Source organism: Triticum aestivum, chromosome 5A, assembly GCF_018294505.1.
Source record: "Triticum aestivum cultivar Chinese Spring chromosome 5A, IWGSC CS RefSeq v2.1, whole genome shotgun sequence".
In the NCBI taxonomy this organism is placed as follows: Eukaryota; Viridiplantae; Streptophyta; class Magnoliopsida; order Poales; family Poaceae; genus Triticum; species Triticum aestivum.
The window spans coordinates 363,913,500-363,932,756 of NC_057806.1; the positions used below are offsets into that span (position 1 = coordinate 363,913,500).

Sequence of the window (19,257 nt, forward strand, 5' to 3'; positions counted from 1 at the left end):
CATCACAAAAAGAGTAAAGTACAACTACTGATCAAGGAAGGGGTCCAGTTCTTTGGTGAACAGGATAAGTTGCGCATTGCAACAGACTATTATCAGGAACTGCTCGGGCAGCCATCCCCATCCTTGCCAACGATTGACTTATCTGAGCTCTATGTTCCTTTTGATTTAAGGGCACTGGAAGAACCTTTTACTTGGGCTAAAATTACTACTGCAATCCAGAAAAGCCCTAACAACAAAAGCCCAGGGCCTGATGGTTTTACTAATGAATTTTACAAATGCTTCAGGGAGCTTTTAAGGGAGGACCTGCTGAGTTTCTTCCAGGAGTTCTATGAGCTTGGCAGCAACCTGAGTGGTATTAATGTTGCCAACATTGTGCTAATCCCCAAGAAGGACAGCCCAACAGATATTAAGGATTTTCGGCCAATCTCGTTGGTGCATAGCCTGCCCAAGCTGCTTACCAAAGTGCTCGCTACACGGCTGCAACGACTCATTCCAGCCATGATTCATCCGTTACAATCGGGTTTCTTGCCAGGAAGATGCATTATTGAAAACTTCGCCCTAGCGGCAGAGTTAGTGCAGCAAGCATCCAAGAGAAAGAAGCCTATGATCGTACTAAAACTTGATTTTCGGAAGGCTTTTGACAGTGTCAGCTGGGAGGCTCTACGGCAGGTTTTTACAGCAAGAGGATTCGGAAGTCGTTGGAATCATTGGCTTTCCCATATCTTCACCTCCAGCTCCTCCCAAATCCTACTTAATGGACAGCTTGGAGAGAAGATCTACTCCAAGTGTGGCCTCGGGCAAGGCGATGCAATATCGCCATACCTCGTCATACTACTGGCGGATATTCTACAGCAGCTCTGCCACAAGGAGCACTGGGCTGGCTGGCTCCAACACCCGCTTGGAGTAGAGGGACCCTTCCCCGTTCTTCAGTATGCCGACGACACACTTCTGCTCATACAAGGAAATACACAGCAGGCCGCCATTGTCAAGAGGATACTGGACTCGTTCTCAGCTTTCACTGGCCTCACAATTAACTTCCAAAAGAGCTCCTTTGTTCCCATTTGCGTCGATCCGACGGTCTGCCAACAGATTGAACAAGTGTTACAATGTCAGTCTTCTGCCTTCCCTTGCACCTATCTGGGATTACCCTTATCTGCACACAAGATTACCCATGGACTGCTAATGCCGGTTATTCACAAGGTCGACAAACGCTTGTCAGGCTGGTTGGCCACTTTCCTATCCTGGGGGGGGGGGGGACGGCTCACTCTGATTAATGTCGTTCTAGCGACGATACCCAGCTACTTCATGGGCTGCTTACTCTGGCCAAAACAGTCTATACAACAGCTTGAGCAAATCATAAGGGGCTTCCTATGGCAAGGGAAGAACCAGACAAAGGAGGGACAATGTCTTGTGGCATGGGACTATGTGATTATGCCGCAGCAAAACGGAGGTTTGGGAGTACGGGATCTCGCAACACACAACAGGGTAGTGATATGCAAAGCAATGACGAAGATACTACAGTCCAGCAACGTGTCGTGCTACCAGTGGTTTGCATCAACATATTGTCGTACAGAACTGCCACTTACAGTACATAATGCAGATACTGCCATTTGGCGATGCTTCAAATCTTCTCTGCAGTTAGTTATCCAGTCAACCAAGTGTGAGCTCGGGGATGGCAAGACGGTATCCTTCTGGTTTGACCATTGGATGGAAATTGGTTGACTCTCTCAGTCCTTTCCGACCCTTTTTACGTTCTCCAAAGCCAGGTACTGCACTGTTGCTTCACAGTACGACAACGGCCATTGGTTGATACAATTGCATCCCAACATGTCCTACACCGCGTCGCGGGAGTTGGGCACACTGATGGATCTCCTGGTTACCATCTCACCAACCCCTAGTACATCGGACGTTAGGAAGCCAATGACGCTGGATAACAAGCTATCAACAGCCTATTTTTATAGGCTACTCACCTTCAGAGGCATAGATTGCCCCTCGGCTCCTTATATCTGGGATCGAATTATACCCAAACGACACCGGGTCTTTCTATGGTTGGCCATCAGGGACAGGCAGAATACTAGGGATAACATGGTGAGGAAACAATGGACAAGGATTGTAAACCACAACGGATGCGATATGTGTCCAGCAGCCGAGACCATGCGCCACATTCTGCTCAGATGCAAACTCGCACAAGCTGTTTGGGCCAGGACTGGCCTCCTGGATTCGGCCACATCTGCTGAAACTACTGCAGCTTTCATGACCTCGGAGGTAGCAAGGGAAACATATGAAACACTTTGGCATGTTCTCTTTGCTGCAAGTGCAGTGGCGCTTTGGGATGCCAGAAACGCAAGTCTTCCATAGCGTTTGTTGGACAACTGCAAAGGTTATCACTGAGATTGCTCAACTACTTATGCTATGGAGGTTGAGAGCACCAGAAGGAAATGCAAGGGAGGTCATAAACTCTTGGGCTAATGTAATGATGCAACAGTAGATATAAACATAGCTTACACCACTAGCCCCTGTCTCTGTCTCCTCTTCCGCCTTCCCTCCTTTTTTTGATTTCCTCTTCAAGCTTGGCGATGGCCTGCTGCACACTCTGTGCAGCGCTTACATCGCCTTCATGTAAAACGACTCGGGTCTATCGAGCTACGGCCTGTTTTGAATGCATAAGGTAGAACAAGATCTACCTTTTCTTTCAAAAAAAAATAAAGTTACACTTGCAACAAAGATTTTCCATCACAATAGAAGCGGTTCGTCATTTTCTGATTCGCATTACTACATGGTGTCATTAGATAAAGCATGAGCATTACTACTTGTTCGCACAAGAAAAAGCAAATGTGGTTGAGTTGCACTAGCTAGATTTTTTATTTTTTATTTTTGGCAGGAGCACTAGCTAGATTAAGAGTGGGAGCGATCTCGCACGGAGCACATACAAATTCACGCCATTGGTTTGACCATCACATGACACAAAAATTAACAAGCATGGGAGAAGAAACGCGGTAGTCAAAAAGCGATAAGTACCACTCGCAACAAGCAAAACTACGAATGAAAGATCAGCACAAATTGATGCGTCTTCAGAACATCATCTAGTCCAAAAGATGCTCAGATAGCACGGCGGCGACATTGCTTATAACAGTCTCATAGAGAAAATAAGGTAGCCTTCGATTCGTGCTGAATGGAAGGGGGAAATCACAGTGGCGCGGTGGTGAGCAGTCACCAGAAATGGAAGCATATGAGCTGACTTCGAACAAAATCTCGGAACGTAGCCACCGCCCTGAATCATAGCAATGATAGAATCATCAGCTAGGGATTCACATTTGCGCAATTTTGTGAGCAAATGAGCTGAGCTGCTGGTAAAATACTTAACCGAAAGATAAAAGATTGTATATTCAGATGAACTGAGAAATAGTGACAACTACGAACTTTATCGGAAAAAAAAAGTGACAACTATGAACAGCGAGACTGCGTCAAATGGGATATTCGGTAAAACTTCCAAATCCCCGGACAAAATAGGTACATAGCGTGGGAGCTGAAAACATCTACTGACTGCATGCAATGAACTACAAAGTGCTTAACAAGTAGCAGGATGATGAAGAACACGTAAATAATCATATGAACACCAATAGTATCCCTTAGTTAGAGATTTCTTTGGCCGTCTAACTGTCAATTTGAGAAAAACAACTCGAAAGAACAAGCAGTATCCTTGTCAACCAAAAAGATCGCCTAGTGGAAGGGGAAAATTGGTTGTGCCACTACATAACTTAAGAATAAATATGACCCAACCCACCGCCAAAAAAAGTCGAAGAAAGAGAAGAAAAGAAAATTAAGGTAAGTTTAAAATGAGGCGGTTCATGGTTATTTTCAGCTATTTTAACCTCAAGTCTGTTCTGGGCCAGATTGCATAACAAATATTAGCAATATTTGTTTCCTTCATTCTATCAGATAAGGACCATGACAAAAAAAAAAGAGGAATCACCATGAAAATTACAAGTGAAAAGATTTGTTTTCTTTAAACAAACTAAGATCCAGTGAATTCCTAGAAATTTTTGTATAAAATCTAACTTCAACTTCAATTCAATTTGGCAATCACCCTTGGAATTCTGAAATCTATGACAACTTAAAACAAGAACAGGTGGAATGTGCGCTGAAACTCAATGCAATCCAAGTAAAAGTTGCAAAGGTAAACAAATGAACATTATGTTGGCATTGGCGTGAACTTTACTTCCCGCGTGCTAAATAATCTGTGCTATGGAAGTCGCTTAAAGGGATCATAATTGAAGGGATATAGTGCCATGATGCCATCAAACTTCATCCGTGAAGTGCTTTCAAGTTAATGTAAAGATCAATCGCTAATTACCGGCAAGCTTTGGGAAGCAATCAGAACAGGATGATCAAAGCATGTTATTAGCTCTTCTACCACCAGAATATATTATCTCTAACCAACAAGAAGTAAGGAAGACAATGTGGTAAGATAAGAACTGCTAAAACAAACTTCCATTTTGGAACAGTGACTTTTCATTCCTTGCCGCGGGGGAAGAAATCCTTAGAACATTACAGATCCTATCACTAATGGATACGCTTATGCTTCCAACGCTATTAGCCTAGTAAAGCTGGTGCATTTATACACATGCAACAAACTAGTTAAACCTTAAACGCAAACACATATGAAAATGAATACGAGCTGGTAAGCATTTTATCAAGCAATATCACTGGGGAAAAATGACATGAAGAGGGAAGGACGATCTTACAAATGGCCGAAATTCGTCAAGCCATTACGCTTCAGCCAGGAAGGCAGGCGGCCATGCCAGGGAGTAGGCGAAGATGGGGTCCCCGTACTCCTTGCCATCTTCCATCGCCAGGCGCTCCAGCTTGCAAGTCTTGAGATCGAACGAGTAGCGCCCATAGCCCAGCATCTGGATGAACAGCTTCCCTGTGCGGCCGGCGTCCATGTCGGTGAGCATGATGCTCGCCGACCTGGCCCTCCTGTCCCTGGGCACGCCCGGCAGTGCGTCGTACAACTTGCTAAGGTTCATCTCCCTCTCAAGACGCCACCCATTGTCGCTCCACCTGGTCTCCCCACGCACCCAGAGCTGCATCATCTGGTTCTCCACGGTCGCGATGCAGAGCTGCCCGTCCTCCGGCATCTCCCCGACGCGGTACTTGCTGAAGTGGTCCGACAGTGCGGCCGGCGCCAGCATGTAAGAGAAGTGCAGTGTGGAAGGGTCCAGCACGAGCACGCGGCCGGACTTGCAGATGTGACAATAGAGCTTCCCGGCGGCGTGCACGCAGCGTCGCTCGAAGCACCAGGGCTCGAATTCGACCTCGACGTCCACGGCCCGCGGGAGCGCGCGCCAGCGGCACTGGCCCTCGTCGACGGACGCGACCCAGGCGCGCGGGTGCCCGTCGTCGATGGCGAAGCAGACGACCTCGAAGCAGAGCTTGCTGGGGTGCGCGCGGGAGAGAAGCGCGGAGCCGATGTAGAACCTGGAGGGGCGCCAGAGGCGGTCATCGGGCACCGTAGAGCGCGGCGGCGGACGGAGGAGCGCGCGGCGGCGGGTGGCCGGGTCGAGGACGAGGAAGCGCGGGAGGATCCCCCCGCGGAGCGCCGCGGTCGGCTCGAGGAGCAGGAGGCCCTGGAGAGAGTCGTAGAGCTTGTAGCGGGAGGCGCCCGGGGCGAAGTCGAGGGAGCTGAGCGGAGAGGAGGAGCCGAGGGGGACGAAGACGGCGTCTTGGAGGGGCTGGTGCTTCTGCTTGAAGGGCGGCGGGAGGCAGGTTTTGACGGGGTGGTGGAAGTAGCCGAGGAGGGGAGGGGCGCGGGGGAGGCAGCGGGAGGCGACGCGGCGCCAGGAGTGGCAGGCGAGGGCGGCGCGGAGGAGGTCGACGAGGGAGAGGCGGCGGAGGACGTTGCGGAGCACGTCCCCGGTGAGGACGTCGGCAGCCTTCGTCTCCGTCGGCGGTGGCGGCAGAACCGAGGTCGGCGGGCTAGAGGAAGATGGGGTTTTGGGTTTGGGTTTGGGCTTAGGCTTGGGCTTGCGTCCGCCTCTCTTCTTCCCAGTCTTCGGCGCCATTGGCGATGGCGGTGGCGGTGGTGTACTTGTGGTGGAGCGGTCTGGCAGAGGAGGGTTCTGGAGAGGGAGCAGATCGGAGTACCCGAAAGCAGCGGAAAAGGCACGATCTGCTCCGGGGAAGGAGGAAATGGGGAGATGGAAGGGGTGGGCAGATTTGAACATTTTAGAATTGGTTTTCGAAATGCAATTGTATTTTCGACGTTTACATACGTACTAGCTTATTTTACACGCTTATCTTTCTTTTTCTTTTCAAAAACAGAAAGAACGCAACCAGATACTCTCTCGCCGTTTATAATAAGAATGTAAATGTATGATGTATTTTTACTCGTGAAGACAAAGCATTTGACTAATAATTACTGCATGTGGATTTAGGTGATTCAGCCATGAGTAAGTATTTTTTTTCACTCTCTCACATACGAACATGATAACATCAATTTCCTACCACATCGAGCGCACGGTGCTTAAGTGTCTGGAGTGTGGTTCTCCGCGGCGCTTTGCCGCATACCTCCTGCATTGGTGATTTTTGGGCTACTGAGGTTGTCCCTTCTGTGTCTGCTCTCTGCCGCCCTTATCTCTGTGCTATTTGAGGGTCCGGAAGAGCCGCAACGACATGGTCTTTCAATCTCAGCAACTGATGCCTGATGTCATCCCTAGAAACATCGCCGCGGATGTCCTTCGTGGTGTTGGCGCTGCTCAAGCTTCGTTTGTAGAACTATCCTAAGGCATGGGTCAAGACTTCCCGGTGTAACCCTAATTTTGTTTGTGCTTTCCTTATTTGCAACCCCTCCCTTCATAAACACCCTTATAGCAGATCCTATTAGCCTTATAAGCAGATTAATTAAAAATATGTTTCGTTGGGCGAATACCCCTCCCTCCGCCTTATTTTTCAAAGAGTGTCACATGAACCGATGAGCCAATACTGATAAGTAAATTGTTGCTAAAATTCTAGCTCAATGAATTCAAAATACGTCTTATATTACAAAATGGATGGACAATATTTATAGCTCAAATTTTGTACTCCCCCCGTCCCATAATATAAGAACATTTTTGTCACTAGTGTAGTGCCAAAAACATTCTTATATTATGGGACAGAGGGAGTACATATTTTTATATGTATATGCACCCATTTCGACTTTTTCTCAACGAAAAATCTACATATCAAACTTTTGATCCCTACACTCATTGGATGTCGGATTAAAGGAGGGGAGATGAGCAATGGGAGGTGGGAGAAAGAGAAGGGGAATGAGAAGGAAGAAGAAGATGGGGAAGGGTGTGCGGAGGGGGGTGGGTGAGCTCGACCCCGATGAGGCGGCCACTATAATTTTATGTGTAATAAGCACACACCCACCCCCCGGTCTTAGCAGTGGGCTATGTTGATACGCTGGGGTGGCAGAACTTACGTCGTGCGGCATTGATCACATTCAAGAAAGGTAATGGCAGTTTGAACAGAAGTTGTTGCCACCGGGACGAAGTGGGTTGAGGCATTTATGCAATCACATCCTCGTATTCAGGTTTATTCAACAATTACATCAATAAAACGTAAGTTACATGACACAAAAATGATAGCACTAGAAAATACTTATGAATATAAATCCATGGTATTAGCTTCGGGTCACATAGTCCGAATATAATTAGTCTCATTATCGGTCAATCTTAGAGATTGAAATGATTGGTGCCACAGTTGAATAAACTTATGAAACAAAACTGTTCAGTTCCATACATTTCAAGACTGACATGTGATTCCATTGTACCACTTGGAAGTTTTAACAATGCCATGATAAATATATGCTGCTGCGTAATTGACTTGTAAATGGCAGTACTTAGATTGAGTTGAATTGGTCTACAAATACAGGCCAGGGTAGCTACCAAGAAGCTACCCAAATAATAGATTATATAACCCAACAGAATCAAATACGCAGTTCACGTAAAATTTTGTTAGGTGACATACAAAGTGTCCCGGAGATTATTGTTGGTGCTGTAGTCAGGGCTCGAGCTGCATCTGTAGTGCCAATTACCAAGTCCAAGGTTATTGCTGCAGCAACTTGACGAGATCGTGCACAGAGTTTGTGTAAAGATCTGGATGGATGGTATTTGAGGCATCCTGAAGTTCTGGTAAGGTAGTCACACCTGCAAATGCAACGCAGGTCCAAGGCATTTGAGCACTTTCAGTAAACACGAGTACGAGATTGTTCAACACATATGAGAAAGGGCAAAAGTTCCTCGCCTGACAGAACAAGGAGGGTCTTGCAACCAGTATTCTGGCCAAATAGTATGTCTGTGTCTAGTCTGTCACCAACCATGCACATTCTCGACGTTTCCAAATTGAAGCTGTAACAGTACAAACAGCGAGGATTTACAGATAAGTTCTAAACAGAAAATTCAGATAAATCTATATCTATATCTATACTACTACATAGTGTACCAGTTTTGAAATTTTGAATCTCATGACTAGGAAGCAACCTGAAGCATTGATAGAGCCCATACAATGGTTGGAAATGCTAGGATTCGCTCCTACAGTTCTACCTACAGTACCAGCGAAGCTACTGTTGTTCTCTGGAACCATCCACAGATGTCAATGCTGGAGAAATCCACATGCTTGCTGCTGTTGTCGTCCATCCGTGCGCGTAGCTGGCTGTCTCAGCCGCCTTGGCAGATGGTCCATAAGCATCGGTAGCGCGCGTACTAATCGCGTCATCGCAGAGGGATTTGAGACGGAGTTTTGAGCTGGTTGTTGTGCAATGCACCAATCGGTGGGACGAGGGAAGTCAATGCGTGCATTTGCACGTACATGTATACTAGTACAAAACAGTGTAACTGTTATCCCATAGTCACACTGCTGTATGAGCGTCGCGCGCCAACGAAATGTTTAGCAAGACGAGGGTGTGCACGAAGGAAAGTTTGTACAGGAAATTAGATATTTTTTTCGTTTGAGATGTGCACTTCATGTTCAGTACAAATGTAATGTTGATGATACTTTCAAGAAATCTAGAAGATGCATACTCCCTCCGTCCGAAAAAGCTTGTCCCTCAGATGGATGTATCTAGCACTATGCTAGATACATCCATCTGAGGGACAAGCTTTTTCGGACGGAGGGAGTACTTCAGAACATTATGAAGCTGGCTATATATGCAACCATGCAAGAAACTGTGTTCAATTGAAGAGTTCAGGAGCTCCTGCACTACTAAGAAATGAAGAGTTGTGATTATCTACACCACTCACCCACTCCCTCCCTCTCTCTGGAGAAACAAATCAAATGTAAGCTAAATGAGAGTTTTTCAGAACAATCCGCCCAAACATATCTTAGACAATGTTTGGAGCTAATGCAATTCGTCGGTTGGGAATTTTACGTAACTGAGAGATTAACATGAACTCTTATGTATAGTGTTTGTGGGAAACCAAAGTGTGTTGGTATATAGTATCTAAGACTTAACAAAACTTCCGTAGATATTAAATACTATTGTTCAAAAACAACAAATACTTATTAGCATGTGTTTATGCATTTGATTTTCTACAAACATAAGGTTTGCATATGAGTTCATGTCAATAAAATTTCCAATCGAAGGACTGCATGAGCTCCAAATAACAGTGCCTCGGAACATATGTTTGGGCGATTTGTTGTGAGAAAACCTCATTTAGTCTGCATGGATTTATTTCTCTAGATGCATCAGTATTACCTACTTATTTACTGCCATTGTACATAAGAATAATCCTATAGATGATTTCATGATATCCCTATTTAGTACATGTTTTAGTAACAAGCAAATCATATATTTCTTATGTGTGCAGTTTGCAGACCTTTTCAATAGGAAGTCCATCAAAAAGCTTGAAGGTTTTCCAACAACAATGGGCTCTTTCTGCACCGAGCAACTTACTGCAGCAACCATAGTTCCAGCTCCTGAAACTCGACGCAATCAGAAAATGAACCAATACAATAGAAGCTCCTAAAATAAATTTTTTGACATTTATGGATAGAAAAACCTGGCCATTCTTGGACGGATGTCATATGTCCAGTAGGATCACGGTTGGTCGCGATGAAAAGGCAGCCTGGATTCTCACGAATACACAAGCTTGCATACCTGCGAGAACACCATTATGTTTGACCCTTGCAGAAAACCACAAAAAGTTCAAAGGACGAGGTTGTATTATGGAAGAAAGAATGCAGCACTCCAACTTTAAATGTAGTCACAAGGTTACATTTTACCAACAATAATGGAAAACTGGGGCTGTGAGATGGCATGCACCAAGTTATCAAATAGAAAACATGTTTGGTTAGAGTATGCTATGATTATAACTTCTGAAGAATAATATCTAAAATATGCTCTTGATAAACTTGCAAACAGCTACTTGAAGTTCGGCAGCAAAAAAGACCTTGCAATCAGCACGGAAAATAACAATTGTACAACTATACTAATACGATTCTTCTGGTTGCAAGCAACAAATAAGATTAAACAAGATAAGAGACCTTACTGCATTTTGTAATAGTTGAAGTACTGATCAAGTCCAACAACGACAGCTCCAACCTGGAAGGGAGATTCATTTATCTTAGACCATGGTGGTTTAATATTTCAACAAAAGGTGGTTGGAAATTAAATTTGATAAACAGGTTTGGCATTACACTTTTGTCGTGGTCAAAGTAGAAGTTTGCCTCCAACATTATGTTTTTCTTGCCATCCTCCTACAGAAAACAACATTAGTTTTGGAAGGCAAAACAAAGGTAATATATCTCCTTAAGGTGAACTGATATTTTCAAGCCTTTAGAAAGTCTCCCTTATTGATGGATAGAAATAATTCAAAATATTGCAATAAAATTGTCTTGATTGGCTCTATGGTTTGGAATACTCGTCTTGCTATTGCTTGGAATGTTTTTCCAACTGTATCTGTTGTAAACTCGACTATGTGTGCCTATTTTATTTCAGATATAGGTGACTCGTCCAAAATGACTGTTGCCCTCGATATTGAAAACCATAGTAAATGGCATGCTGCACCCAGAAGTGGCCAATCATACAGCAAATGTCCCATGCAACGAGGAACTTTGTTCCTACTGACTTTTTCACAATAAATTTATTTCCGAAAAAAACAGAGAATTATGATTCATCAATGTGGGAAACATTCACACATGATCAATGGTCCAATTGTATAGATGAACCATTAGAACTATCAATCTTAGCACTCCAATAATATATTTGTTCATCTTTAGTTTAGTAAAGCTGCTGCCTTGTGACCATGAGGTCACGGGTTCAAGTCCTGGAAACAGCCTCTTACAGAAATGTAGGGAAAGGCTGCGTACAATAGACCCAAAGTGGTCGGACCCTTCCCCAGACCCTGCGCAAGCGGGAGCTACATGCACTGGGGCTGCCATCTTTAGTTTAGTAAAGAAGTTCAAGAAAACACAAGTGAGAAGCTTCATTTATTTTTTGAATAATAACTAGCATAACTTGGATGTATCAAGAAAAACAGGACATCATTTTATTTTATTTTAAAAAACAGAAAAACAGGACATCATTTTTTTAATTGTTTGGGTTGCTCACCACATGTATCACATGGTGAAAAACAGGACATCATGGTGAAACTAGAGGACCCGAACCAAAAACTTGCAAATGGAATAGAATAGATAACAGATGGTCAGAGAACATGTAATTAGGGGGAGACCAAGCATGCATACATACCGGACCACCAAAACATTCAAAGCCAGCTAACTTGAGCTCGTCCAAAATGCCATCCTCACCAACAACATAAACCTTCAAGATGAAGTTTCAGCAGTAATCAGTATTTTAATAGTGGAAAATTAAGGCATGAAATTCGTTAAATGCCATTTTGCGGCAAATAATACAATAGATAGCAGATTAAGCAAAATGACAAATGCCCAAATATCGGGAGCATTGGTATCAGAACAGAAACATAAAATAACACATGGAAATAGTGCAAGGAACTAGAAGTGCAACCAGAATACTGGATAGAGTTGAACTAGCAACTGAATTTGGTCAAGCTTCTTAAATCGTGTGCCAAGGGAAATGATGTTCCTGTTGACATCTTTCTGTAAAGCTCATAAACCACAGATTATAGGAAACAAGCAAACAGAACAGGTTGGATCCCATCTTTAACTGCACAGAGCAACGAATACCAGTTCTTTATTATATAAGATAAGAGATATTTTTACTAGTTAAGCCAGATGTAGTCAAGAGCTAGAAACAGTCCTGCAAACAGTAAAGGGAAACTCGATCTCTTAAAAATGTAGGATAGCAAATGGCTAGACGTAAACTGGAATTTTTCATGTAACCATTGGTAATACACATCATATTGTTTGGTATAAAGGAAGAACAATCAGCTCAGGTAAGTGCTTTTTGGTTTGTCCCCTAGTTCAGTATAACTTTCTCAATCTTATTGTAAAGTGCTTCAGACTGTTGTTGTGTTGTTAAGTTTCTAATAGACCCGCATACATCACTGTTTCGAATGATCCAATTTATGGTTCTGTTGAAGTGTTTCATAATAATATTTTTATCATGACACAGTAACTAATCATACAGCAACATAGCATTTTAAGAAGCTCGTACAGTCAAACTTCTTGAGCTGACTGCTATAAAGACTATTTAGATTGGTAAGGTCAAATGATATCATTAAATTAGTCCACAATATTTTCTTAATACATTCTTTCTTATATTCATGTAAAAAGAAACTAAGGGCCAAAGTCGCAAGTTGGAGACTACGTCTATGTCCAAAACGTCCATTCTTAAACAGAGGGGGTATCAGTCATAGTAAGAGCACATTCCAAGTCATGTATATAATGCAAAAATTACTAAGAGAAAATCAACCTATGCAGAAATATTTCATGATACCTTCTTTTCTGGAGAAAAATTATTTAACTTCAAGAACATGGCTGCTGCAAATGATGACGTGAAGATCTCTTCCTACAAACAAGATAACGAATCAATACAATACAGAAAACAATAATCACAGAAATATGGTTGTACTGAAAAACGAAAACTACCTCGGGAACTTCAAGGCCAAGTGTTTTGAATTTCTTTGAATACTGCCTTCTCGACTTCCTAGAATTGTTTGTTACAAAAACTAATTTCTTGCCCTGCACCAAGTGAAACCAATAAAAAGCATTATTACGGAATCTTCACATGATGGTGCATTTATGAACCAACCAACAAAATACAGCGATGGACTTCGAAAACTGGAAATTATTCAAAAGAGCGTATCAATGCCCTAATAGTGGAAGAGAAGATTATCAGTGCTTGTTTGGTCAAGATGGGTGCTATGATATTCCTCGACCAGCAGTCTATCATGTTGGAAGAACAAACGAGAGAAACCAGAACGATGGTAATGCAAACACCATATTGAATAATCATATATGAGTAATTTGTTTCTATTTAGTTACAGACCTAGGAGGTTACTGATATTTGAAACATAACAGGGAAGCTCAGTCATTAGCTACTATAACAAATTTTCCAGCCTTGTCAGATTAATGATTAAGTATGATTGCTCAACAAAAATATGTGATGCTGCGAAGAGAGCAAATGCAAGGTTTACTTCCTCGTCTTTAGACTGTCAATCCAGCTAAGTAAAAATGCTTAACAAGATTTCTGTAAGCATGGCCAGCTCCTGTGAAGTGCAGGAACACCGAGAAAAGGCCCCCGTCGCACTTGACCATCTCTCTGGTAATTTCTAAATACCCCCTAGGATCAACTAAATGCAACCAAATCACAGCGGAGACTACAATACATGATGATCTAATACAATTTAAGCTAAAACTTTCCCTAAAAAATAAGCTAAAACTAGAAAAAAAAACTTCTCGGGAGAAGATTGATGCGGTGTGATCCGAGTGGCTACTAACACTGACTATACCAAAGAAGATGCACAGCTTTCACTACAGTTTTACCAACTAAGGAGGGGGATGAGAGGGCCGGGGCGCAAATCGTTCGCCATTTCGTGATTAGAGCGGTGCGGCATACCAATTTTCGCAGCAACTCCAGCGTCTCGGGGACCCCTTGGATGAGCTCGTCCCCTTTCCAAATTACCCCTGAAGAAACAAAAAATAAATAGATAATTCAAAGGAGCAGGGATAGGAATCCACTGGCGGGAGCAAAAGAAAAGGGGGCGATGAACACGAGACCATCGCAATCGAAGAGGAAGGCGTCGACGGAGCCGACGAGGGATCGGGCAGCGTCGGCGGTGAGGAGACCTTCGGCCATGGCTTTTCTTCTTCGCGGCGGCTCCTGCTGCTTTTGCGCTCCGGCTATGTGAAAATTATTCGGTGCATCCTCGACGAGAAAACGTGCGGCGAACGTGGCAGTAGGTAAGAGCATCTCTTCTCTAAAAAAAAGTAAGAGCATCTCCCAAAAAAGTACTAAAAGCATCTCCAGCAATATCACGTGACACATGTGATAAGCAATACAAACAATTTTAAAAAAAATACACGTGATGTATGATGGGCAGCTGCCGAAAACCCCCTTTTTTAGGCATTTGTAAGAAAAAAAATTACTCCAACACTTAAGGTATGATCTATGGTGGCATATGGATATAGATGCCCTGTGAGAAAAGTAGTTTGGCACATTTACATTGACTAGCAAGATGACCGTGCGTTACACGGAATATGAAGATACATTTGTATGAGTAATTTATCTTGTGGGAGAAAAGGATGAACGAGGAAAGTTCGTATCCGCAAATGTGGAGAGGAGTGCGGGTAAATTGTCATAATTTCCTTCATATTCGTTAGATATAGATCGGACGGCCTATATTGCAGGATGGCAGGCACATCATCATCACCAACTCTGCTTTTTGTATTCAAATTGATTTTTTCTCCCCGATGCAAGCTAGTACCACTAGTGGGCCTTATCAAAGAATAGTAAATAAAGACTCTAGTACATATGCATCTCTACTCTTCACTTTAACTCTTTTTAGTTTTTTATACCGGACATACTTTTTCTCTCCAAGCATCCGCCTCCTGCAAAGGATTTCGCTTCCCCATCCAAACCTACATTTCCTAACATCCGATTCTATATGGCATGCGAAGCATCATCCCGAGGCTATGCATTGGTCAAGCCCTTATGTCGCATACTGAGTTTAGCTCATGTGGATAGATACTTTGCGGTGGAATCATCCCAACAATATTCATGTCTTGTGTTTAAAGAAAAATTGTTGCCATATCCCATAAAAATTTCTTACCCTGTCTTTATCTTATGTTGTAAAAAAATGGCGGTCTCATTTTTTGCAGCAACAAGCCAACAACCCCGCTGTCGTAAAACAAATCCTGTAGCGCATGACTGCCCAACTACCAGCTGAAACTTCACATGTGTGGCCATGGACAACATCACTGACCCGACCGCCAATCCCGTCATCCTCGTCGCTGCACCCACAGCTTCTCATCTGGTGGTTCCAGCCGTCACCAAACCTACGGCTTCCAATGCCCGTCGACAAGTGTTTGCGACCCCATGAGTCGTTGTCATGGCTGGTAGGATGCGTCGGCCATGTCGTCGCTCCCAAGAGCAAAGCTCCCCTCCCCCGAAGCCATAGACGACACCGACGGCAAGAGGCTGCAACATGATCCAACGTCGGGTGCCCCACATGCAAAGAAGAGCAAGGCCGCGGCAATGGCTGATCTGGTGGTGGCCTCCGTTGCTCCTAGTTTCGTCCCGCCACCATTCGAGGAGGAGGAACCAGCATCACTCGTCGCCACGGCCACCGACGTGCACAGCATGTTCAAGGAAATGTCTCAAAGGTTATATTTGTCACATATTCTATCTTTTTTAGGGCCACAAATTCTATCTTCTGAATGCAATTGTGATGTGATGTGTGTCTGAATTATTCAAATTTGGTGTGTGTAGTCTCGGTGATGAAACTCTTTAGCACTATGCGAATGTTGCATGGCAAGATTTTGTCTCTTGAGGAACTCGCTCTCAAGAATATGACACACGATATAATATGGACGATGAGTTTTTTTTATTCAACACCAAATGGAAGAACAACAAACTGTCAAGTAAATGAAGACATGTTGCTATGTCTAGCACGGAGGTAAGTTAGCATTGATGCGGTCATCGGTACCGACCAACCAACGAACACTTATTCATAGTGTATCAAAGAGTTCTTCAATGCATGTGCTACTTGTGGTAGATTTTGAACCACTATAACAGTAGATAGTATTTCCCTCAGTTAAGAGCCAAGGTTTATCAAATCAAAAGAATACGCCACACAAACAACGTGAATGGTACATGCATACACACAAAGCAAATGCTTGCACCCAACAAAGGCAAGAGGGTTATCAATTCATTTGTTCTCGCCAATTACAAGAATTAAATCTGATAGTGATAGGTATGCAAATAAAATAAAATAAAAGTAAATAAAAGAGCGAGCAATCGCGAGTTTTTAGTAATGATGGAGAATTGGACCCGGGGACATAGGTTCACTAGAGGCATCTCTCTCACAAGCATAACACTAGTGGTAAACAAATTACCGCTATGCAATTGACAGAATTGCGCATAGTTATGATTATGGTTCTTCATGGCATGATTCATACATAGGCATTACGTCCATGACAAGTAGATCGTTAATCCAATTGCATCTACTACTATTATTCCATCCCAAGACCGCTATTCAGCATGCATCTCAAAGTATTAAGTTCATGACAAACAAAGTAATGTTTTAAGCAAGATGACATAATATAGACAATGTAAGACCACTCAATATGTTCAAACCATGTCGTTTTATTCTTAATAGCAACAATAAAATATGTGCTTTCGAACTGCTCCTGTCACAGAGTAAGGACACTACAAGATTGAACCCACTACTATGCACCACTCTCTCTGAAGATCTACTCATCTAATTGGTCAAAGAAGACTCATAGATTGGAAAGCATACATAGCTATAAATCACACATAAAATATATCTCAAAAGTCTCAAATAGTTTCATTGGATAGTCTGTTCAAAGGAAGATGAAAAGGCAAAAAGGAAGAAAGGCAAGTCATTCACTTGCATCATTATTGGAATGAGCTTGAAAATGAGGAGAAGTGGAAGAACCGAGAGGCATGTGAAGTTCCTAATAAGAATAAATCAGATGGCTTGGATGGAAATGTAACAATGATTGGTGGTGGTGGTGGTGGTGGTGATGATGATGTATCAAGTGGCGAAGAAGGAAAACAAATCTCCACTCCCAACTCGGTTTCTCATACGAGAAAGCCTGGTGGAATAAGGAATGGCAAAAAAGGCATGAAGGCCGAAGACAATGATATGAAGGAACCATTAGACGCCATCATGAATGCAATAAAAGAGATGGTCGGAGAAAGAGAAGCTATGAAGATCAAAGAAATGGAGGAGAGGTCACCAGCCGACGAGTGAAGTGCAGCGGTCGAGGAGAGGAATGTTACATCCGAGGAGAGGCTGGCGGCATCCGAGGAGTTGAAGCACGTGGGCGAGGAAAGGAATGTGACCATGGAAGGAAAAAAACAAAAACATTGGAACAAGAGCAAAAGTTTATGTTCATGGACGCATGTAGTCTTGATGAGAAGCAACAAGGCATACGTCGTGTTGGTGATGAGAGGTCGATGGGAGGATACATGGGAGGAGGCATGGTGCCATTGGTATCGACATGGGTGCCATAGGTGGCAACATGGGAGGAGGCATGGTGCAGGCATGTGAGGTGGCATAGAAGGCTTCATGGGTGCCATGGGAGGCTTCATGAGTGTCGTGTGAGGTGGCATGCGAGGCTTCATGGGTGCCATGGGAGGAGGCATGGGTGGTGTTGGTGGTTCCATGGGAAGAGGCATACAAGATGGCATGAGGTGGCGGCATGGATGGCATGGGAGGAACCTTGGGTTCCAATAGTACCAATGGTGCCAACGAACCATGCAGATCATGCAACTCCAAGTGATGGCAATAGAGGCAATGAAATCTGAGTGCCTAACCATTCTTATATGATCGTGGTGTGTTTGCATGAACTATGGTTTTGTTTGTCTTGCACTATGCTATGCTTCAATTTTGCATTCGATACGTGGATTTGAAGTACAATTTGATATGTTGTTGATTATGTGTGATGATCTTGTAAAGTTTTGTTTCAATGTGTATGCAAATGTGGGGAAGAAAACATAGTCGGAGCCCTATTTTGCGTCATATACTATGACAGGGGAAATCTCATGCCCTATCTTACAACATCTGCTATAGCAGAAAAAAATGGTGCCCTAAAGCCAACTTTTTTGGGGCCTAAAATTTTTTCTAAGTGCGAGTGCTGCATTTTACATCTTCTATTGGAGATGTTCTAATCCATGCTAGACTCGTCTACCCTTGCCCGCAAAAAAGGCTCATCTACCGGGTGTAAGCAGTAAATTCAAAAAGATATAACAACAAAATTTTAAAATACTAATTTTGTTGGCATCCTCGTGTTTGTAAGGAGGGTACAAAAAATTGTGGTAAAAACGCATCCGAAGAGCTCTGCACAAAAAGAAACATAACCTACAAAAAATTGTGGTAAAAACACATCCAAGGAGCTTTGCACAAAAAGAAATAGAACCAAGTCCTAAATGCATTTTCTAAAAGTTCCCCGAGCCGAATTTTATAGTATTAAGATAATTACCCTTTTACCCCAAGTTTCACATTTGTGACTGATATTATCTCACTCGGCAAAAAATCTCAATTTATAACCCATTGAAATAAGCTTGTGTCACATTTTACCTCATTTAGCGTTTTCCCCTATTTTGATGCTAATTGTGCATGTCATGTAGATAGCTTAATTTTCCAAGTTTACCCCATTTTCAGTGAATACTAGCACAGTGAGTTGCATAGACCGACAATTAGCCTCCACATTGACCTCCTCATTGCCCATCAACAACACATCAGAGTGGCCGACAAGTGCACCTGGGAACTGATGTCTACTATGCAACTTTATTCTTGTAGACACGTGTTGGGCCTCCAAGCGCAGAGTTTTGTAGGATAGTAGAAATTTTCCCTCAAGTGGATGACCTAAGGTTTATCAATCCGTGGGAGGCGTAGGATGAAGATGGTCTCTCTCAAACAACCCTGCAACCAAATAATAAAAAGTCTCTTGTGTCCCCAACACACCCAATACAATGGCAAATTGTATAGGTGCACTAGTTCGGCGAAGAGATTGTGATAAAAGTGTAATATTGATGCTAGAAATATATTTTTATAATCTGAATAAATAAAAACAACAAGGTAGCAAATAGTAAATGGGCACAAAAAT

At 43.2% G+C, this 19,257-nt stretch overlaps 2 protein-coding genes across 2 annotated transcripts; both read right to left on the reverse strand.

Annotated features, from left to right (window-relative positions):
• Window positions 1-3,009: 3,009 nt before the first annotated feature.
• Window positions 3,010-6,184, reverse strand: LOC123103376 (uncharacterized). Its single transcript, XM_044524932.1, has 2 exons — window positions 4,746-6,184; window positions 3,010-3,271 (listed from the first exon to the last, which is right to left on the reverse strand). Exon 1 carries the CDS (start codon window positions 6,063-6,065, stop codon window positions 4,770-4,772), a length of 1,296 nt encoding a protein of 431 aa, XP_044380867.1. The 5' UTR covers window positions 6,066-6,184; the 3' UTR covers window positions 3,010-3,271; window positions 4,746-4,769.
• A 1,547-nt stretch (window positions 6,185-7,731) lies between these two features.
• Window positions 7,732-14,392, reverse strand: LOC123103377 (phosphoglycolate phosphatase 2). The gene is made up of 11 exons (XM_044524933.1): window positions 14,182-14,392; window positions 14,021-14,088; window positions 13,051-13,143; window positions 12,899-12,970; window positions 11,732-11,803; window positions 10,681-10,740; window positions 10,533-10,585; window positions 10,044-10,141; window positions 9,861-9,960; window positions 8,290-8,393; window positions 7,732-8,192 (listed from the first exon to the last, which is right to left on the reverse strand). Exons 1-11 carry the CDS (start codon window positions 14,372-14,374, stop codon window positions 8,092-8,094), a joined length of 1,014 nt encoding a protein of 337 aa, XP_044380868.1. The 5' UTR covers window positions 14,375-14,392; the 3' UTR covers window positions 7,732-8,091.
• Between the last annotated feature and the right edge of the window lie 4,865 nt (window positions 14,393-19,257).